Source organism: Apteryx rowi, unplaced genomic scaffold (assembly GCF_003343035.1).
Source record: "Apteryx rowi isolate R43461 unplaced genomic scaffold, aptRow1 scaffold_770, whole genome shotgun sequence".
In the NCBI taxonomy this organism is placed as follows: domain Eukaryota; kingdom Metazoa; phylum Chordata; class Aves; order Apterygiformes; family Apterygidae; genus Apteryx; species Apteryx rowi.
In genome coordinates this window covers 195,765-219,116 of record NW_020451061.1, presented here as the reverse complement: position 1 = coordinate 219,116, position 23,352 = coordinate 195,765, and the positions used below count along the sequence as shown (strand labels likewise).

At 40.2% G+C, this 23,352-nt stretch overlaps 1 protein-coding gene across 6 annotated transcripts in view; it reads right to left on the bottom strand.

The window, feature by feature from the left end:
- The window catches only part of PRCP (prolylcarboxypeptidase), a 53,359-nt gene that overhangs the window by 18,776 nt on the left and 11,231 nt on the right, over positions 1–23,352 (bottom strand). For 2 of the 6 annotated variants that reach the window (XM_026088542.1, XM_026088544.1), the window contains exons 2-9: positions 17,367–17,507; positions 16,693–16,794; positions 16,179–16,360; positions 15,134–15,291; positions 13,927–14,099; positions 11,432–11,596; positions 9,819–10,006; positions 5,318–5,526 (exon numbers count right to left, since the gene is read on the bottom strand). In XM_026088542.1, coding sequence (XP_025944327.1) covers positions 5,322–5,526; positions 9,819–10,006; positions 11,432–11,596; positions 13,927–14,099; positions 15,134–15,291; positions 16,179–16,360; positions 16,693–16,788 — 1,167 coding nt within the window. In that variant the 5' untranslated portion in view covers positions 16,789–16,794; positions 17,367–17,507 and the 3' untranslated portion in view covers positions 5,318–5,321. Of the gene's footprint in view, positions 1–863; positions 5,527–9,818; positions 10,007–10,297; positions 10,512–11,431; positions 11,597–13,926; positions 14,100–15,133; positions 15,292–16,178; positions 16,361–16,692; positions 16,795–17,366; positions 17,508–23,352 lie in introns of those variants that run through there. The other 4 variants (XM_026088546.1, XM_026088540.1, XM_026088541.1 and 1 more) reach the window with 3 other exon arrangements.

The window sequence follows — 23,352 nt, the reverse complement described above, 5'->3', positions numbered from 1 at the left end:
GCCCCTCTTCCCGCCGCCAAGGCCCCAGGAAGGGAGCCCCTGCGGTTACAGATGAGAGAACAGGGCCCCGTCGGAGGAGCACTTGCTCCCCACTGAGGTATCGCCCTGTTATAACAGATGCCTACAGCAAACACATTCACAGTTAGAGATATCCCGTATCTCTCTCGACATCATAACCGGAGCATCCTGTCAGTCAGCTGGTTGACCTGGGACTGAAACCCAACTGCAAGATAACCGACAACTACCAYAGTTATTTCTGCTTTGGGGGATGCGTACGTGGTAGCCACGCAAAAGGCCCGTGTGCCTTGGTTGCTCTGAGCAGCCTGTCCCTGCATCATGTCAGAGGACGGGGTAAATCTCCAGTGCAAAGCAGCCTGTCCCCACATCTGTGKGCTGGTGAGTCAAGAGAGTCCATAGCACATCCAGCTTAAGATTTGACGTTAAAAATTTGTTTGTTTGGGGGGGRAAAAAAAAATAAAGGCTGACTTTAGGTAGTAAGATACGAATGTGGAAGCCTAAGGGCAGGGCTGCAGAATCAAAATGACTTAAGAGTACAAGTCTATTGATATCAGTGGAGGCTGCAAGCAGATGCTCAGCATCTTTAAATTGAAAAACAAAAAACCCCACATTTTTCTTCAAAGAATCAAAGGAGAATTTTGACAAGCACTTAAGAACTGTAAATTTATCCCTGATATCATCCTCATTCAGATCTTTCGCCTTCAATGCTCAATATTATTGTAATTATTGTAATACAATATAGACAGATTCTGTTAAACTGCACTGGCCAAAGCAAACAATTTGGCCTTTTAACATGGATAGTCTTAAAGTTTGTTTCGTAAAGAACGAATCATTTTTGTAAAACAATGACTTTATTTTAAAAACACATGAGCAAACAAAGACAAGGCTAGATTATAAAAAATAGAGACAACAGTAGCAACACACAATAATACGCCATACATTAACACTGATGACACTATCATAGAAAATGACAGAGATAGAAAATAGGATTCAAATAAAGCCATCTAAACGATCATTTATAAAGTGTTATTAGGGACTAAAATACCACATGCATAGTTTCAACTTCAGAAAGATTTATATTTTATGGAACATCCGTTCAGCAGTTTACTTCAGAACCATATGGCAAGTGTGTTACTCATCCAGCTCTGTGAGCACCTGTTTTACTGTTCCAACAGCACAAATCTGTCCCCACAGCAGTCCTATTCCAGTACAAGCAACTCCTTCAGCTTTGCCAAGGCTGCAAGTGCAAGTATTCAGGTTACAAATGTGAGCAGTATCAGGTAGATATTATTTTTGCTTTCAACTCAAGCGACCATAAAATTGTTTCATTTTTTTCCTCTAAACACATGGTTTCACAAAACGCATGCTACCCGTTACATTGGCTGAAGACAGCACAGATACGGTGTTCTCCTGAATCACAGGAGAGCTGAAATCTTGCACCCATTGCCTATCAAGAACAGCTTAGACACAGCTGGTCCTTTCTTGAGGTAGGCTTGGAGTATACGATCCCCTGAGCTCTTTCAACCCTATTTTTATGAGTCTTTCATACCATCCTCCTGATTGTCAGAAAGATGTTATTCTACCATTTGTCCTGGAAGATGCTGATACATCAACTGTCAATGTGAAAAGCTTTTAACATACAGAAAACTCTTCAGGTTATTGATGTTTCCTTCCAACTCCATGGAGGTTAGATTCACGACAGCTAAAATACTCTCTTTAAGAGCAGATGTAGTAAAAATTTCTTTTATTTAAAGYCACTGACATTTGTCTGCAACACATCTGGTGTACAGACAGCATGGGATGCAAAACTTGCCCTTCATTCTCACTTTGCATGTACTTTTCCTRTGATTTGAGAATCATGTTCCAGGTTCCCAGAGGGGCTTTCTTTTCTGTAGCCTCCTTTGACAATGCAGTATTTGATTATCTTCAAGGTTAAAATTACCTACAAACACATCAAGGTGCAGGCAGAAGCTATGYAGCTTCTTCGCAACAACCTGCAGCCTTAGCCCTCCCTGATAAACATTTCAGGCTACACAGCCCAGTCAAACCTCCACTTGCCAGGTCGGTGGGTTGGTGTGACGGACTGTTAAGTCTGTCCACACAACCTTCATTGTCACTCACATGCAGGAAGTGTTGTTTGGCTGGGACTGGAATAAGCTTCCAAAATGAGGGCAACCAGTTAATACATCTGCTCCTCACTAGTTAGCTAAACYTCTCAAATGGGAAACTACCAAATGAGTGTAGAAACTCAAAACCTGTTATCTTAACTGTTGTGTGCATAACTGAGTATTAGCTCAAATATTGTCGCCTTCCCACTCTGAGCCAGGCAYAAACAAGACAATACTTATATGTTTGCAGAACTCCAAATCTGCCTGGAGACAAAAATTTATGTCCTTACAAAATAAAATCCAGTTCCAGAAGCTCACATTTCTGTTGATACAAACTGCAGTTTTAGCAGTAAGATTCATGCTTTGGGTAGAGTTATCATTAATTCTTTTTTCCTTTTGCATTTTTCTGATCCATAGGAAACATGCATTTTAATTCAAATCATTCATGACACATACCAAGGGCAYGCATAAGCCTGAGAGGAAATATGGCTCATCGTTATATGATTGGGGAGGGAAGGGGGAAGACAGCAATTTCCAAAGATCCCTTCTGTTCTCACCTGCATGAAACAAGCAGGCAGAGCTAACATTTARATGAGGTAGCCAAACAACACAGATAGTCTCTCGCTAGCATATATAAATGGGTACACAGATTTTAAGATGAACAGTTTTGCTTTTAAAYACAATTCCTCARAATTCAAAATTGAAAATGGCAGAGTTTAAGTTTCCTTAAAGGCAATTTTTTCTGCTAATGAAAAGAGGAAAAAAATAAAGGGAAAGAAAAAAAAAGGAATGAAAGTTTCAATTACTTTGCTTGAAACTAATGGCGTTTTCCAAACAATAAACAAGTTGTTTCCTGAGAAAGAATAAGTTAGCCAGTAAGGGAGGAGGAGGAGGAGACATAAGGCAGTTATGATATACAGTGGCTGTTARTTTGGACTGTTAACAGCCCACTGCATGAATCTCCCCACATCCATCTCCATACAACATTACAGCGTTTATTCCGAGAACATACACTCAGAACAACACTCTGTGCAGTTAGTGAGAGCTGGACCAGGCTCTTGCTTGTTCAGTTACAATCCATTTGTGATCCTAAAATCTATATTTAKGCTTCTAAATTCCATTCCTTGCCTTTCAGTAAAACAGGTTATTACCATAAAGTAATAAATGCTTAAGATACAATGGTATTTTTTTAAAAAAATTTGACTTGTAACTCACAGTTGATTAGAAAACATTAATTTTTWTGGTTTTAAAAAATTCAAGGCCAACACATCATTATAAAGTACATGAGCAAGAGATGGGAGTATATTTACATCATGATACCAGAAAAAAAAAATGGACCTATTGGAAGAGGGACTGCCAGCAGCTTTCAGTCAACGGGTTTTAGGCAAGTTCTGAATAGCTCTTCCTTTCRCCCCTATGATTCTTCTCTGGTCTTGCTCTCTATATGCTCTGAAGTAATAATCTTGCTCAAGACAGAGCAGGAGAGCTTCAGATCRCTGCATTTGAACATAAATGCCTTCTTTAAAACACCTGTTTCTACAACACTAGAGCAAGATTACTATGCCAGGAACTATCAGAAGGAGAATAGGATTCACAGGAGTTTATTAAAAGATAAAATTTCAGTGTTAGGTATGCTTTGTTCCCAGAGAATRGGGGGAGAGTGGAAACAAAAAAGGCCACCTGGTGTCTTAGGAAAATACTCAACTATCAAAGCTGAGAATCTTTTCAACAGAATTGGAGTTTTAARAGCCTCAGCCCAACAAGCCTTGCCCGCATCTTTCTGAAATGGAATTGTCCTTACAACTGCGAAGAATCCTTTCTGAAGGAGGGCTTCGGTGTGAATGAAGCCAAAGCTGGAAAACGAGGCGACTGCCCCAGCCATTTATTAACATCAAATATGCAGTCTCATGAATCAGGGCAGTTTGTCTGTTTTGGAAGCTTTACAGAGAGCCCTAGTGCACCTGGCTTGTTGAGCTCAGCATCATGCTTTAGGCTGATCCAAGAGGATAGCTGCATTCTGTGTTTTGAATAGTTTGTCCCGCAAACATTTTTTTTTTTTTTAAAAAAGGCTTTTATTAAAGAGCTATCAGCAAACAGATCATGCAGAATTTCAGCAATACACAGAATGGGGGGGAGGGGGACTCCACACAAGGCRCAGCCCCTATTATTTGTCTCTTCATAAGATCTAGCCAGCACAAGTGTCACATTTGCTCTTCAAGAGAATAGCTGAGAAAGCTTCCTGATTTGAAAGAGCTAAGTGTTTGTGCAGAGGACATACACACATACATACACATGGACACACACAGACAAAATATAGCCAGAGTTTCTTTTTGACTACTGTTATCACTGTGACAGATATTCCAGGGTTAGGACAAACAGCAATGGAAGAAATAAAATCCTGGTGTAAATTGTGCATGCTCAGCAAGCTATCATCAAAGAGTTAGGGACCAGCCCTGATCATACAGTACAGAGTAGAATGGAAAAGCCACTTAAGGCAGCTTTGATTAATAAGCTGCCAGAAAACTAAGGAAGAAGTATTTACTTGTTTTCCAGCATTTATCCCTAAAGGTAGGGGCTGTTTTAGGGGGGTTTTTTTGTTTTTTTGTTTTTTTTTTTTGTTTTTTTTTAAAGGTTGGGGGGCAGTTGTTTGTTTTTAAATAAACTGCACAGCCAATTCCCCCTTCCCTTCTTTACCTCTCCAACAAACATCAGAGAGGTGATTTTTGTTTCTCTCATTCTCTCCATACCCCTGCCATGACAGTTTATTCCAGCTGAGGATGTCTGAAATTCAGTCCCACTGAAGGCAGCAGGAGCCGTGGACATTAACAGGACTGCCATTTAATCCATATATACGCTCTCCCAGCACCCAAGACAATAATCTAATGCGGTCAGAAGGGCATCAAGCCTAGAACAGGAACTCTACCATAAGGTGCAGCATTTGAGAACAGCAGAATAGGAAAGCAAGCCAGAGCAGGCAGCTCAATCCATGCACTTTATTAACCCAAGYGGGTTACTGGAGAATGCTCTCCATCTGTCTGTCCCTTCTCCTTTCCTGGGCACAAGCATCAGTGGTTAGCATTGCAAAGGAGGTGAGGAAGCAGGAGTGAGATATTAAGACAACTGCGTGATAAGGCCTGGCCCTGCTCCTAGCAAAGCCAACGGAGGTATAACAGCCACAGTTGTTACAGTACCACTTCAGTGGTTATGCCTGGCCTTCTCAATCCACTGCTTCATGTAATGGATTTCCAAGGCTCGAGCTTGCTGCACAGATTTGGGGTCGCAAGGGTTGCGGCTGCGTAGGTCCAGGTGATGAGCTCCATCTGGGATCACAATTGCCACGAGGGAATCAGAGATGTTCTGGGTCACCCCCCCGGCAGACCACGGATCCAGGCCACCATTGCTATAAGGGAAATAATACCTTATTAGGGTACATCTGCACAGCCAGCGGGGAAGCTACAGCTCACAAACATATGCAAAACTAGTTGAAAGTCAACATGGATAGGTACTGACAGAAACAGACCTCAGCCCTGTGTCAAAGGCCTGTGCCCACCCCTCTTCCTCGATGGGCTTTCTTGACAGAGGTATGCAACTACTAGTAGCTTAAGCAAGGCTATCCTGCCATCAAGGATTATCTGCTGATTCAGGTAATAATCTGTAATAGCGCCGCAGCCTCTGGAGAAAAATCTGTTGCCCCACCATTGTCCTGAGAAGAGGATCAGGTTCCCCTGTACCAAAATACACTCAAATTCCAAAGCCAAAGCTCCTTGCTTTCCTTCTTCCAGTCTGTCATAAGCTAATAGCCAGCTCGACCCTTTAGGGCCTGAACTTTCAGGAAGTTCTACCTTATGCTGTCTCAGTCAGGTACCAGCCTGTTGTTTTTTGTTTTTGTTTTTTGCACATAAATGCTTGGACCTTTTGTTACTCCCCTTACTTCTCTTAACAACCACATCAAAACAAGCTTTTACTCCACAGGAATCTGTCTCCAATGACTCTTTCGCTGTGATGGGGCAGTCTAAAGCGATTTACTCCTCCCCCCAGTCAATGAACATATTCCAGGGACCTTATATCAGCCTCCAGATAATGCCTGGTCCATGGAGTAAACCAAACGCTGAATTGGGATTAGAGCTTTGCATCTCTCGTTCTTAGTTTTGGAATCAACCTAGCAATCCCTACTGCCTCTTATCTTCCTTTATCACACTGTTCTTACCAAATGTGGGTCCATCTTCCTGCATGAAATAGCCAACATCCATATATTTATGCAACCACACAAATCTAGATCTATTCTCCACTTAAAACACTAGACCTGCCCACATAAGAAAACAGTAGAGGTAGTTTACACTAATATACAGTAGTCTTCTAGGACAAGCAGCTAGAAAAACACCACAATGACAGCACCAAGAACCACAGAGATAATGAGTAAAAAGTGTTTATAGAAATGACTAAAAGTAAAAACCATATGCAGTTGGAGCTAATATTTTGAATATGTTTCTGCATTGATAAAACATATCTTGAATTTCTATAATTCTTTATTTTCAATGGTTCTAAATGTGACTGAGATTAAGAAACATTTTGTATCTGCAAAACAAAACGCACAGAGAGCTGCCCAATAAGCAAGACACATTTGATTTAAAAGGTCATCTGAATCAGCATAGCACCTTGGCAACAGGGAGATGAGTTGCTGAGAGACCCAAGATGTACATGGACTTGGATCTTTTGGTCCTAGTCATGTGGAAATTAAGCATGCCACAAGAAAAGAACACGTCTCTGGCTTTTCTGGGAGCTGCTGGCTGCGTCCTCCGAYGCTCCTGCCAAGTGATGGCACCAGAGGCATTGATGCAGTTTGAGAAGTGATACTTGTTAGGGGGGCCTCACCACAGAAGAATCCCAATGCTTAACAGTTTTACAGGATAAGAATTCAGTAATGACTAGAATGGATTATTTACATGCTAAAGCTAAGCAGGCACTTGAAGTGCTCAGTTGTCATCCTAGAGGAGGGAAGTTTCCCAGTATAAACAGAAGTAACAAGTAAATAAAACACAAAAGAAAACATAAAAATCAGCCATTCCTTTCTAGCAATGGCAAGGCAAGTAGGGCTTCAGAAATAACAAATTTCAATGCAAAATATCAGCCAGGAAGATCAAATGAGACTTCCATGATTGGATTTCTCAGTATACCATTCTCTAATTCCATTTTCAGTTCATCATACTTCCAAGACAGTATAAATAAAATTTTGTCAGTTGCACAGCAGAATATTCCCTTTTCTTTGTCTCTTTAGAGCCTCCTCTGCCCTTCAATCCTGTCCAGAACAGGCACAATTTTACACACCTAGCAGCACTGTTTGTGTATCCTATTTTTTCTTTTTAAAAAAGTCTACTCCCTCCACAACTGCCCAGATTCATTTTCTAAACTTTTCTCCCCTTTTCTTCTACCAGGCATTGTTCTGCCTTCTCTTTTGTTCCATTCTCTTCTTTTATGCCAACAATTCCAACAATTTCAACTTAAATTCCCATTTACACCGGGCTGATTTTGACTACCACTGTATGTAGGTGACAAGACACTACCAGTTGCTACAAGCTTTCTGCTGCCATACACACTGAGGGCATTAAAGCGCAGATAGTTTCCACCACAGTGTATTTCTATGCCAACTACAGAACGTATTCCAATATGAATATCAGGAGTGGAAATTGCTGAAAGAGACAAAGCAGTACTGAAACCCCTAATCTCCTCAAACTAGTGTTTTAATAAAGGTGCACATCTCAGGACAGGCAGGAAACTTCTGCCTGTAGTCTAATACCCACACACTAAGAAAAGCTTAGTAAGATACCTCTGAAAAGCTACCAAAGAGGCACTGGGAATTCCCAAGTCAACACCTGAGAACTCCATAGAGTTCCAGTGTGGAATCTGCAGGGTGATATGCTGCTAGCAGACAGAGAAGTAGCAACATGAGTTTCAGCATCCTGACTAAATCCTGTAGTGGCTGGATAAATCCACCCTACAGCAGTTCTGTTTAGATGAAGTATTCCTCCTTTCCTGCTCTAAACTGTTGTGCAAGTTGCTTGACGCTTTTACACAGTGCTTTTTACCCCACAGGGGGGCCCATATCCCCTGGTAGATGTAGGGGGGGGGGGTTGTTTTGTTTTGTTTTTTTGCGCAAAGCACTCTGTGGTGTTTGTGGATAAAAGGCTCTTATATAAATGTACGGTGTTGACAATGTGTTTGTTTGAAGAGAAACAACTCAGCTTGAGATCCAAAGCTTTGTGTGTACAGCACTTACTTCTTTTTCACTCATTTGGTTGCTTTCAAGCTTTTCTCATTTCAAGTTCTTTCAGCTGGCATAAATTCTTAAACACTTAGATTTGTTTGTCTATTGCTTACAATGCAGAATTCTAGTGTACAGAGCTGTGGAACCTTGGAAATAAGCAACAGTTTGCAGAAATTAAGTTAGATCAATAATTTTTTCCTATTAAAAACTGTGGAATTTCTCACTTTAGAGCAGACATCCCGCTGGGGCAGAAACAGCAAGAGACAAATGAGAGGAAAGCAATAGGCCTTTGGAGCCAAACAGACCAATGTTAACGGCTGAAATCCAGAGAATAATCCCCAATTCAAGCCAGGACTTTTTACTTTTAAAATACACAGCTATTTAGCAAGTCCAAAAGACTAATTCTGATTTTTGTTTAAGGAAGTTTGTTTTTGAAAAGGCCTTGCACAATTTGAACAAGAGAAGAGGGGTACATCTAGGAGCTGCCCACAGTGGGCAATCAGTAGAGAGAGTCACAACTCCTGAGGGCACAGGCTCCAATTGTGCAGAAAATGGGTTTATTAAATGCCTCCCTACCATGTAGCAACCTAACGAACAGCCAGTTCTTAGCTGTTCAAAATTCATATCACCTCGCAGCAAAGTAGAGCAACATAAACCTCCCTTTAAAGAAAGCAGAACAGAATTTAACCTCATTAGAAATAAGGAAAGTGAAGGCTGAGTAGAGAGCAAGCAGTGTGCATTAGTTTTTGTATCTGACTGAAGTTTATTTGTTTCACTTTTCATCCATATAGGAAGGTGTTTCAGACCAACTTCTGTTACATTACTGGTATGCCTTGCTAGAATGGAAACATCTCTTCGTAATTGGGTCTTAAACAATTTTGTTGAAACTTAACCCAATTACCATTAAAATAAGGGGACAATTAGTAGTGGTAGGAAAGCCCCTCACACTACTTCCCTCTTTCCTGTATCAAAGAGAAAGAGGAACGTCACACCAACCCTCTGCAAGACTATCACCCAGAGCAACAATTTTAGTCATCAAGATCTTGTCTTATAGCTAGAGCTTGTTTAGACTTTCCTTTCATGTGGAAGAGACAGTGCTTTGGCTTCATAAAAGCTAGACAGATTTACCAGCATGAGAAACCTGGACTTTGGCCACAAGATAAGCAGGAATCCACATGGGAAGAAAATTACATTTGGCAAAATCCCAAGCTAAACTCTTCTTTTTAGAGAAACACAAGCAATGACAGAACAGTTTGCTTCTTTGGTCACTGCAGACTGACCATTTTACTCTCAAGTGAAACAAAAAGCACCACCATCATTTATTCAGCTGGAATGCTGGAAACAGATGCCTTGCTACTCAGAGCAGGCTGTCTGCACTGACAGCCCAAACTGGTGGAAGAAGCTACTCTAGAAGCTGAAGCGAGGCTCACCTGAACACAATGTTGYTGTGTGAACTGATGTTTTTCCCTCCATACATAGAAAGAACCCAAGAGGGGCGAGGCCTCACTCCCCACAGTCTGAAACACTCTTCCGAAAGTGCATCAAAGTCCCATTTCTGAGGCTCAAACATGTCATTGACACCATCTGTGCACATGGGCATCACCATCTCAGTGCAAACCTGAAAGAAAGAGCAGGGCATCAAGATGTATTCATGGGAGACTGTCCAATAACTGCAAGTGCAATATTTAAATGAAAAAGCTCAGACAGGATTCAATCAGTAATTACCAAACTATCAGAACACAGATAAAGCAAAAGCTTTATTTTTCAGCCACAAACCATTCCCTGACCTTAGTGGTTGTAACTGGAAAAGGGGGGGAAGGAAAAAAAAAATATATATATATATATATATAGCCTGGAGGCCTCATACTGCCCACCAGGGCAACTACACAGTCCGTTCTTGCTTGCCTTCTTTTCCAGGTGCCTTCAGAAGTAGACAGGAAACAAGCTGAAGATTGGAGGAGTGGTTTTGATGAGCCCAGCTGCCATATTCTTCATTACCCATGTGGTGGGGAAGGCAACACAGCCCTAAGTTCCTCAGAGAACAACTTATGAAATCTGCACATTTCCTGGGGCTGCCAGAAGCAAAAAACAGGAGGAAACAGCCAGGTGCAGACCGTCACAGCCTGAAAACCAATTCAAACAGCTTGGTTGTGGAAGCAGCTGCCCTTTTGCTCAGAAGGGAGGTTGTATATGAAGGAGTTGCACATGCTCCATAACTGAGACAGGGAGAAGAGAATGCCTTGGACCCTTTACTATAGAGATGCACATTTTTGTTGCCTACTTGACAGGAAAGGAGGGGTCTCAGGGAGCTACAGCATAAATAGCTTTATTTGAAAGAAATCAGTATCAACATATCCTGGCATATTTGCATACACAAATYGAGGGGTGTGAGGGGAGAAGATGACTAAGATGCTGCTTCTGTGCATCATTTTCCAGTCAATATATAGAGCTGAAACTCAGTCAGGCAGATAACAAAAGACAACATGAACCTTCTGGGGAAGTTGTTTTTCTTGTGCCCTGCCCTCCCCCTTACTACAACCATACTAGCTTCATGTTCACATTTTTCTTCACTAGATAAGTTACTTCATTATAGTAGTCCTTATTTTTTCCCTGTATGTTTTCTACAGGACAGAAGTTAGTATCAAAAATCAACAGGTAACCYTATTTTCTACAATGAGAGCATTGCATAGTGTTATCGTTACTCTTATAAACAAGCTTGAAGYGTTCAAGTTCTAAGCCAAAGAGAAAAATATACACAGCTTGCAATTGTTTGGRGAACATCTAACACCACAAACTGACCATGAAATTGTCTATGAAAATTGACCATAACCTCATTCATTTTCACTTCTAAATCCAGCCTGATTTTGAAGGCTTGGGTTGTGTTTAAAGCTATATATAAAAAAGCACAGAGTAGCAACTCTACTGTAGCCCCATCAATTTACATCTGGCCCAACATGTTGACAGTTAAATGACTTGACAATTCCCATGAGCTCTGGCCCAAAAAACCTCAAGGAGTTGAATTTAGAGATGATGGATCACTTACCTGATAGTACCAACCCATCTGGCCCAGATTCTTTGTTGCAGTCTGAGACATGTCAAAGCATGAGGCTTCTCCTGAGTAGTTGTAGTAGACATTTACTGCCTGGAAAACATTCTGCAACAATGGTTTGTCCAGAAGACTGGGATCYGTCAAGAACTTGCAGACTACCTATTATAAAGACGGAAGATGGGAATCTCAATCTGAAGAGATAAGGATTAAAACACTATACCTGATGGGATATCAGTTTCTTTTGAAAGTAGTCTTCTGTACCTCCAGACAGTGTCTTTCTATGCAATTATATACCCTAAGCATTATCATAAAAAAAATTACAGTATTCCATTTTGCAGTGCATTCTACTCTGAAGAACCTGAAACTTTGTTTCCTGATTTAGAATTTAAAGAGTACAACCTTAATATTCCATTAACTTAGCTTTTCAACCCAATTCCCATTCTTTAAAATAGAGGATGCTTAATAAGGAATATGTGGCTCTCCTGGAATGAAAGCTATTACATGTAAATATATGACAATGAAGCTCCAGGCCCAAATTTGGGTTGTCTGCAATTTGCCATAGTATAAATGGAAGCATCTATGTCAGGAAATTTTTAATTTTTTTTTAAGTGCTATTATATAGCAGCATTACAATATTCTTGCTTCTTCATGTTTGGAAAATATAAGGTGGTATAATGGGAAACCGTTTTGTTGCTGAAGAATCAAGAGCACCCTCAGGTAAAGTTAAATTCAGAATTTTAACTGGGGACAGATCACACTAGAGTGAAGAAAAAAAAAAAAAAAAAAGAAAACCCAGAAACCACTGCACCAGAAAGATTTTTCAGCTCACAAAACATAAAAGAGACAATATGCTTCCTGGCAGGGCTTTCTCCTTACCCTGCTCTCATAGGATTGTGACAAACACAAGGACAATGAAGAGCAAAGGCTGTGTATTTGAGTTCCTAGCCCATCAGCAGAATCCAAAATTATTCCTGCAAGGAGCAAAGGATGCATTGCAACTCTAGAGCTGTTCAAGTACAGGGTTATATGCACACATGGACAACTTACAGGATTCCTACAGGTTATTAACAGACCATTACAGGAAATTAAGTAGCAAACTGTGCCTCTTCCAAGAAATGAACTTATTATCCATCCTCCCCATTTAATATTTTCCCTCATTTTTATTGTGGAAGCTCAGGAACTGATCCCTCCCTTCTTCCCAACAGACAAGGCCAATGCACAACTTTCGTATTTTGCCATCCCAAGTGTGTTTTGTGGTTTGGCTAGCTCAGCTATCTGTTCTGAACTCAGCAATTAATGGTTTGGAAAGCTCACTCTCTCATGCAAATACACACTGCAGACAGATAATAGTACAGAGGGCTGCAGACAGCCCTGTATCTGAAACTCAGATGGTGTTGTGAAGCAGAGATCAATACTTGTGAGAACACAGGCGGCCAGCACTAGAGAACTGATTAAGTGATATATATTCAACTACTCTAACATACTTTTGCCCCTTTTTCACCCTCAGTCAGATTAGAGGTCCTGGTTCAGAGAAAGTACCTGCACAGCTYGTATCATCCAGATTTCATACATTAGCATTGTCCAGAAAAGCAGAAGCCTTTTCTATTTTAGGTTTTACTGAGTTATATCTCAAACAGAACTAGAGTAAAACAGTGGTGAAGGTAAGCACATTTCTTATGTTGCATTAGGTTGATAAGAAAGCAGAAATTATCTGAAGGCATTCATACTGTCCTCTGCAGACAGCCACACAGGACAGATGAATGTCCATCCCCTTCTTCATTAGCCAGCTCTAAACAAGAGGAATTCAATATCTTCATTTTACTTGTAACAACTACAATTTAGCAGCAAAAATACTAAGTGCCATTTTATCCGTCTCACCTGCCATACACAGTAACCCAAAGACATGCAGGGAAATTCAGTCAGGGACTAACAAGAACAAACTCCAAGAAAACAGAAATACTGGATAAAGCACTACAGATAAACAAAGCTTCACAGATGAAGGTTTGCAGATGTGAAAAGTGACCCTGCAAGGAATACACTTGTGGGGATCYGCATTTCCTCTCTCATTAGTTTTCTCACATCAAAAGGGACATAGCTTAGAAACTTTCCCTTTGCAAGCGCTGCCAGCTGAGCTTGGCATCAGAAYCTCTAATGGCATATGCTTTTTTTGTGCAGCATTGCTCCTTGAGAGTAACTCTGCAGGCCAGCTGAGATTTTTCAGTCATCCCTGCCACTTTTCTTTCTCTGGGATCTTGATGTAATCTATTAGCCCCACAAACAGCAGTTGGTCAGCAAACCAGCTGATACACAAGAAGATATTGCCCCTGGTTCTTTTTCAGCCATGTTGGCTTTACAGAGCCAAAAATAAAGAAAAAAGGTGCATGCAGAAGGGGAGAATTAGTTAAACTCCTTCAGCAATAAGACCAAGCAAAAAGGACTTCAACAGCCCAAGCTTAAGTCAGGTCTAGAGGATACAGGCACTCAGTTACCTGTATAGGCCAAGCTGGCAGASGCTGTAAAAAGTCAGCTTTGTAGGGATAGTCCACCATAGCCAAGTTTATCCATGTTTCACTCAGCCAGTTCTTCAACATAGCTGCATCCCGAAGATTTTTTAATGGGCTGCACAAGTGAAATGTGCTGGAAAGCCACTGTAAACCTGCATCTTAAATAAAAAAAAGCAGAATTAATGTTTAATGCATCTGTGTCGATCACACATAGGCCAGCTGTATTGCTGTTTAAAAAAAAATATTTCCCTTAGCTTAACTAATCTAGTGAAATCATTCCGCATACTCACAAGCATCACAGACTAAAATTTATTTAGCATCTATTTCAGTGAAAGGAAATATCCATATGCTGAAGTGTACAGATTGTACATCACAGTTAAGATTTAACATTATGTAAGACAATATTATCTAAAAAACCAAAAAACCAAAACAAACAAAAATCCCCCCCCCCCCCCACAAATTTACAAGACATTTGGCATTTTATGACAGGAAGTAACATCCTCTGAGGAAGGAAAAACATCAAACCAGTCGGTTCAAAATGCAAGGCCTCTTGTTTGATCTCCCAGGAATCTGTTTGCCTTTTCTTCCACTATTTTTATCTGATCTAGAATTCCTCCAGTTCAGCTTCCCATACTAATCAGCTACCTGGTGATACTAGGCTTTCTCCTGTAGGATTCTGAACTGAAGTAGCAAGAGAAGTGGGGGTTGTGTGTTTTGGGTTTTTTTTTGTTTGTTTAATTCCTGTGCTGTACAGTGATCCCAGCTGATAAATTCATCCAAGCACCAAAACTATAAGAACTGCTGTGATTTTCTATTTCCAATTGCCTCAGTTCCTGTTTAAACTACTTTTTAGAATAAAGACACCATTCATTCAACTTTGCCAGAAAGGAATATGAGCCTTGAAGTTCTGACCTGCAGTCAGCTCCTATCTGATCTTGGAGATGTTTGGAGCCAGATTCTGAATCACATCACATATAAATGAAGCAACTGATCCAACAAGACAGACTGATTTTAAAAAAATAACACTGAGTCCCTTTCACAGTTTTGTATGACTAAGTATAGTCTCAAAAAAAAAAAAAACCCACAATATATATACAAGTGCAAGTCATAATGCAAGTTTACTGATTTTATGAAATTATAATATAATCCTGAACATAGTTATCCATGGAAAAAAGTATTGGTGAGGTCTTACCTGTTGAGGAAAGACGGTTAATGGCACTCCAGGAATTCCGGATGCTTTCTGAGCAGCCCTTCCCACTCTTTTTGAAATCATTAGTCACTATACTGAAGTAAGTGCCACAAGGAACCAAATTACCAAACTGCCAGATTGGAGCAGAGGCTGCCAGAGCTCTGCAAATGCACAGAGGAGATTGTCTGGTGAAACACATGCATCCTGAACCTCTGCAAAGCGATCTCCCCTCCTTTGGGCAATACCCTCCCCACAGCCACTAGCTAAGTAGCATTTATAATTCTGCTCAGACACTCACCCCTAGCTGAACTAACCGTAACGTTGCAAAGCTATTCCACAGGTCTGCATGCAAAGGCTATTGAAGGTTACCAGTCTCAGATGCTAACACAGAGATATCAGTTAATACATAAAGTAGAAATTCAGAGTTTGCTTACTTCATATTTCATTCTCATCTAGCATCTAGGGCTTTCACACTAGGCCTTGAACAAACTCAACTAAAGTGAGAGTCCCTGCCCACAAGAACCTATTCTCTAAAAGACAAGGGGGGGATTATTATTCTTGTTTCCCAGGGGGGCAACTGAGGCGCTAAAGAGATTGAAGACCTGCCTCAAGTCACCAGGAAGTCTATTACTGAATTAAGAATTCAACACCAGACTCTGGAGTCTGGTGTCACAAGAACATTTTGCAATGATACTGAATACAGTCCAACATAATACCAAGGGGGTAGGAGGGTGGTGGAGAGGCAGAAATCAAAGGAAACTAAAGAAGTCACTTACAAATTCAGTGTTCATAGTGACTGTTTTTATAAAACTAACAAACAGATCTGAAAAGACACACCAGCTAGTACTTGCTGAYCTACAGTTGTCTTTATAAGAAAGAAGTACCTCTTCCCAAATTCAAAGTGACTTAACTCCTCCTCCCAAAGGTGAAAAATTCAGGSCAGCTTGAATTATGGTACTTGTCCCAGTGCCATAATATTTATAGCACTGAAGCTACAAATGCCCAGAATAATGACTGCTCTGTGTTCAAGCAGGACAAGCACACTCACCCAACTACCACGTGGGGGTACTTCATTCTAAACCAGGCCGCAAGCATTCCTCCATAAGAGCCTCCAATAGCAATGACCGGACTAAAACGGGCTCCTACAATATTCTCCTTTAAGTACTCAATTAGTACCGCAAAGTCTGCCAGAGCTTGTTCTGATGTCAGGTAATTCAGATGCTTGGAATCCTGAGGCAAAGAAAGCAGGTCATATGCAACACGGGAAAGACTTCCAAAAGAAGCCCTTCTCCTCGTAGGAGCTAGTGAGTTCTAAATCTGTRCCTGATAAAAAATGAAATATTCTTTTCAGGTGTTTCTTGAAATGCTATAAAATACCAGACTTTTTTTTTTAAACATCCTAGAATTAAGAGTTAAAAAATTGGATAGTCATGTGCTTCTAGCACATCTAAGTCTTATTCAACTTCCTCAGGCAAGCAGTTGTTTCACTGGCAAGAATTATAATAAGCAGAATTATTTTAATATAGACCACATCTAAAGAGGAAAAGAAATAAGACACTTACACTGAAAGATTCATTTCCAAAGGGCAAAGATTCTCCATAATATCTATGTTCAGCAAATACTAACATGGCACTAAGTTCTTCAGCCACATCCCACATAAAACCCTGGTAAGAGGAAAAAAGACATTTTAACAAGTTGAGAGTGAATTAGTTCGAAAGGTCTACTTTCAATCTAGTTTAACTGAACACACATTCTTTGATTAGGAAATATCACTATCAAAATACAACTAGAAAGACAGAATGCAATTTGGTTTTATGGTATCATTGAAGTAAGAAAATACACAAGGCAGATATCCACCAGGAGACATGYAAAGGTATATGTATAAATAAAAATGCAACAAAACAGTAAGCAGCATTGTTTTGTGAGGATACACTCAGACAATCCTGCCAGAACTCCTATGGCACAGGCTTAACTCATAGAAAAATAAAAATAAAAAGGGACAACCCCCCCCACACACTATTTTGATTTCTATGGACTTTGAATATGACCATGAACCCCCTAAAACTTCTTCTGTGCTTTCTTTTGGCTTACTTCTCCTTCTGTAATCATAACCATCATTGCAAACTTTCACTTTAAATGATATTCTGATGCTGTTTCCTTGCTCTTCCATATTTTTCAGTAAATCACTACTGAAAAGCAAGGATTGTAACTCAGCAAGAATTTGTTTTATACATACTGTGTTATTGCAGAACCATGTGATGTCTCCTTCATTGCCTGTATAAAATAGTATTGGTCCATTGTCTTTCTTCCAGTGTTGATCTGCTATTAGATATCGCTGCTGGAATGTAAGATTTTCATCAAATCCAAAGTGATCAATCTGCCAGAGCAAGAAATAACAATATCTTCAGAAAGCTAAAATAGATCATGCAGTGAACTGCAAGTGGTGGCAGTCACTTTGCAGAGGAAAAATAAAGTGAAAAGTTTTACTAAGATCAGAAAATCTAAAACTAAATTCATTTATATTCTTGGATTCCTAATGCATCAAAATCTGCTTTCCTCTGCCTTATGAAAGGAAACAAACCAGAATTATAGGTCTATACATTAAAGGAGAAGTGTATTTTCAGGTACAAGATACACATACCCTTTTTACAGTATTATATGAGATGGAGATGTTCTAAATGTATTCAGGAAAGCAGACAGATCTGCTGAGGGATCACGCAGTATTCTAATATGAGACTGTACCAATGAGTAAAGAGAGCCATTGTCCTCCAACATTTATAGTCTTAGAAAAATTCCTGACTAACCTTAGCATTTAAAAAAAAGAAATCCCTTCTCTCTTGCTTTTGGCATAAGGTTGAAATTTAAACAGATTCATGTCAGAATACTGTGTTTGCTTTTTGGGGTTTTTTTTGTTTAACTCTTAGGGGGAGAAAACTCTAATTCTCTGCAGTTCCTATGTTATTGACAGATTTTGTAGATAGTTTTGTCAAGTGCTTCTTCTCCTCTCCTGGCAGTTTTCATTAGTTCACATCTCTCCAGAACTCCCCTTTTCCACCTCCCTACCRCTTTTAGAAGTATTCTAAGCCTTTAGACATCATTTAAAAACCCCAAACCCCATAGTGTTAGCTTTATTGCCTCATTAGAGATGCACTTTCAATTCCTAAGGTCAATTTTTCAGCTTTCATTCATACTGGTTTGTATGTACTATCCCTGTTGACCCTTCTCCAATTGTTTAGCTATACTGGAAAGTTTATCAAAATTGCTTTTACAGGGCAACTTCCTGCATGGGCACAATCTTCTTCTGGAATCAAAACACCCACACAAGTTTTTACTGAAAAAAGCTATTCCAGAAGAGCTATGCTTGTTAATTTTCATGTATTCCCAAATCCCAAAGCATCACTACTTTTGCTCATCAGTTGAGGACGACCTGTGATTTCTCAATTTTGACTTCTATCCGCACGAAGCATCATCTCTTCTTTCTATACTGTTTTGTGCTGGCTGAATCCATCTGACTGCACAYGTCAGGGCTGCCGGTGGTAAGAGCCTGACATCTGCTGGCTTGAACATCTCTGCTCGTCCGTCTGCCTTTACGCCAGACTCTGCCAAATCCCTTGGCTGCCCTAGGAACCAGCTTTTCGAATTTTGTCTGTTTTGAGAGCATCTGTAGGTTAACATTTAAAAAGAAGCAAATCACATCAAATCCAAGCACTAGCTGCCAGAGTAGTAAACTAGCTGCTGGGAAGATTTCTCCAGCTCAGGAAAGGGAGCCTGACTCTTGACCTGCAGGATCCAGCTACTCTACACAACATGTCTATGCCTACTTTGGGCCAAAGAGTGTAGGAATTTATTTATAATATACACTGCTGCAAACCGTTTTTTCCAAACTGTCTCAAAGCTTACCCATTCTTGGGCCTAAGGATCAGACTTAATCAGACCAAAGCGAGGAGACAGGTGTGTGTTGTAGCTCACTGCTATCTGAATAGCAGAAACAGTTGAAGGCCTGTGCGTTATCTTGATATACATATAAGACACAAGGTCCTTGTCCTGAATAAGCTAACCTCATTGACTACTTCCAAACCTAACTAAAACTATTTTATGCACATTCTACATTTTTGCTCAGTGGGACAATTTACTACTTACTCAGAAGCACATGGCAATGTTATTGTGCACATACTTAGAGGCTTTTTCACTGAATTCAGGTCTTGACAACATATGCTGGGTTCATTTTACATGGATAACTACCTTGGTCCTTTTTCAATTGCACAGCCATTATTAGTTTTAGTTTCACCTTTTACATTAAGCATAATCGAGCGTGATTCCTAGCAAGGCAGAACAAGCTCAGCATCTGAAAAATTTTTGGTCGTAAGACTTTGGGGCAATTAAAGAAAGATTAGATGTACTTATTAGAGCACATGTAATAAAAAATTAAAATGCAGTTTAATAAACTTCAATACTATTAGAAAGCACACCTAATACATCCAGGTGTTTCAGGTCTGTTCATAAGGTAGAGAAGTATCTTTCTCTATGTAACCTTTCTGGTTAGGCTGCTGCTGGCCAGAGATGGCAAAAAAAACTTAGGCTCAAGTGTCTTGTCTGCCTGATGTGGAAGCATCTAAAATTAACCATTTAACCCAAAAACTTGATTCTGCAGCCTTCATATCTGAAGTCAGAGTTCTAGCTAGCAGACTGTACCACAAAAAGTATTCACCTTTCCTGGCCTACAAAGTTAGGTATCAAAATCTTCACAGTGCAGATGGCTTAAAATGTAATAGCCAAAAAACTGTGTGTGTGTGTGTGGGGGGGAAAACCACAGTAGGTCAATGCATAAGCACCGTTTTGACACCAGGCCAAGGTTATTCAAAGGGGTATTGTACAGAACAGATTCTAAAGCCCACCTTATTCTTCCAGTTCCCATGAAATTGGAAAATTAGGACAGTAAAATTCAAGTATGTATGTATTTTTCCTGAATTATGGCTTATTCTCTTTTTAAATATTTGATTTACTACAGTCTTCTTCTGCTATGATCTGTCTGTCTATTCCCACTAAACAGAGAAGACCAAAACCCCAATGTTCTAGCGAGGGTCTCTCAGCAACAACAGGCAGTAAAGAACAGGAATTTAAGTTTTCCTTTGTCAGTTTTACTGGCCAAGTTGACTAAAGTGGCATGATTCCACCCCTTGATTACACGGCACATGCTGCAGGCTCACTCATTGCCATCAGTCACTTCTTTCTTCTCTCCCATTCCTCCCTCAACCTGTAAAATTTGCATAGTCTCTGGCAGCTAAACTGCCTCTGCTCATCCTATTCACATCAAATCATGGACACGTAAAAGAAAATACACTACTGAGACCTCACATCCAAACTTCTGCTCAGAAMCCCCCCCCCACAAAAAACCTATTACTTAACAGAAGAGCAAGAACTTTATTGCAGGATGATGCAGTTTCTTATCCTGTAGCAACTTGTCTTTGCAAGGGTAAGACACATAACATGACTAGAAAATAAAACCTAATGTTTGTAAGCAGAGAGAGAGAGAGAAAGATGTCCTGGGTACCAATTACTGAGAAGAAACCCAAAGAATTTCTGAATCTGGAGGATCAATATGCAGTTTGGAAGTGTCCCAAGGCATATCTCTTCACAAGAGGAGATATGTTTGAAAATGTGTGAAGACAGACTGAATAATCACAAGAACCAACATAAAATTGTAAAGTGAAACGTTTTGATACAAAGGGAAAGCTGTAGTCCAAGAACAGCAGATGGAGCTGTCATCTAGCCAAACTGCTCTGCAGGAACCTACATGGCTCCCACAGGGGAGCTACCTGTTCTCATTCAACAAGTGGTTTCTTTTGCTATGTGTTATAGAATGGATACACAAGTAAATGCCATCATGTGTTGAACTACATTTTACAATTCAAGTCACTCAGATTTTAGGGTTTTTTTTAAATCAGATTTTATTAAGAAGTTGAACCAGAAAATTTCTTTTCCACTCTTATGCAAAAGCAGCAAGACAAGAACACCTACTTTTGCAACCAAACCCACTAATGAGATAGATCAGACTAACAGCAAAAGAAAACAGTTTAATGCATATTACAATACCTTAAGTGCTGGTTAAGAGTAACACTGGTAAAAGCATATTAGCATATATAAGGTGTTCCATAATTACAATTACTACCAGGATGAGATTACATGTCAATAGCAGATGCAAGGTCCTGGGCCAGCTGGCCTTTGAGTGGGAGGTTAGACCAGATGACATGCAGAGGTCCCTTCCAAACTGTAATATTCTAAGATTAATCTAAAGCAGTTACACAGCCGCAAATTTTTAAGCTTCCATAAACAGTGCTACCTAGCAAACTGGTTAGAAATAAGAATACGATCAGCYGCAGCAATACAAACCATAACCTCAGAACTATAGCAGCACTTTAGAAATGCAACTATGATGCACACACAACAGTAGCTCTGATACAGATTCAGTCATTCATAATTTTGACAGTACCATTCTAAAAGGGAGGACAAATATAAGAAAAGAAGGGGTACTGGAAGTAAGAAGTTATAAATAAGTTTAAGGCACACTTTTCTAAACTGAGATGGGCAGGATAGGAATAGTTTGGAGAGCTGCAGCCCTAAGACAAAGGAAGCAAGCAACAAACTCTGTCCCATGTACAAGAAAAGGGGTCATCTTTTCTTTTTGCCTATAGCTTCAACTCAAAAGTCTCGCAAAGTGTTTGGGGAAAATACCTACGTATAAACAACAGATTGCTCGGGAGGCAGCCAACTCCAGATGGAAGACTGCAGCCACTTAACAAAGCGCTGCCACAGCTGCCGAGAACTGCGCGCACTGAACTTGATTAAAAACACAGGTAGRCAGCACAAGTCATTTTGTCTGAGAGGCTGATGAGCTCCAGACCCGAGGTCCAAGTCAGCAGCTTTGCTCTTCTAGCCCAGAGGAACTTTCTATAATGAAGTACAGCTCATTTGCTCAGGATGAGGAGCTTTCTCTGGACTGGTCCACTGAGCAAACTCCCATCGGAAGGAAGGGCCGCAGCATACCTCATCGCCTTCCGCTCTAAAAACAAGCCACATTTCTTTGACTTTACCTTATATGTACATGCGTATCATGTGCTTATGCTAAGCTGTCAATGATAATTTGTCTCTGTGGGGKTTTTTTGTGTGTTTTTTTGTTTTCTTTTAAATGGACTTCCCAAACCAGCTGCTCTGCTACACGCTTCTCCCCCAGGGAGCAAATGAAAAAACAAATGCACAACAGATGTTAATGTACAGATGTTAATCTGCTTAATATACTCCTGGAAGCATTCAGAAACTACGGGACTGAGTAAAGCATAAAGACAAAACAGGACAAGGGGGCTAAAAGAAGCACTTCCTCCTCAGCAGCACCTTAAGATCATTAAGGACCACAGAGGCAGGACAGTTAAGCTAAGCTTCCTCCAAAGGAGATAACACTTCATAGGATAGCTTCTAACAAAAAGCTGTGGTAATTCCCCCCACACACACACTCCTGAGTTTCTGGCAAAATTGCAAGCTTCTGAAAGCCCTTCTGTCAGGTCTTGTTTTCCAGTTCTCTAATAGCTCTGTTTTCACAAGCTTGGATATTCTATGCAAAATCGAGTCACTTAGTTGTTTACCAGCGAGAAGCCAGCGGATTTTAGGAGATTTCTACCCTCCAAGCGTTCACGGAGTTGTTTTGAGTGCTCATCCTGTCTGAATTATTTCCTCAGGATAGGAAGATACAGGATAGTCTGAGGATATCCTCCGGCCATGAACAGCAGTGGGGGCACCAGCCTCTTTGGGATTTCAGCGATGTGTCTCTATTCCTGGCTTTCCTCTTAACAGGCTGTAGGACTCCAGTCCAATTAGTTGGCCCTCTCATTTTTGTCTCCTCTTAAAATCTTTGTTTCTTCTGTTTAAGTTGTAAGCTTATGAGGGCAGAGCCTGCCTTGCTACCCCTGTACAGCACAATATTCAACGAGGTCCCAAATTTGTTAAGAGTACTACTATAAATTATTAAACATTCAAGTTCATAAAAATCACTTCAGTAGTGATTTCACGTGCTATTTACCTCTTTGTGGCAGCAGATACATGGAATCAGAAATGAAAGCTAAATACAGCTGATTTAGAAAAAAAAAAAAATTATTTGCTTTATCTTCAGTAATCAGACCACTGGAGAGAAAAGGAGAGTTAGCAGGTGTGGAGCTGATGGGTAGGAGAGA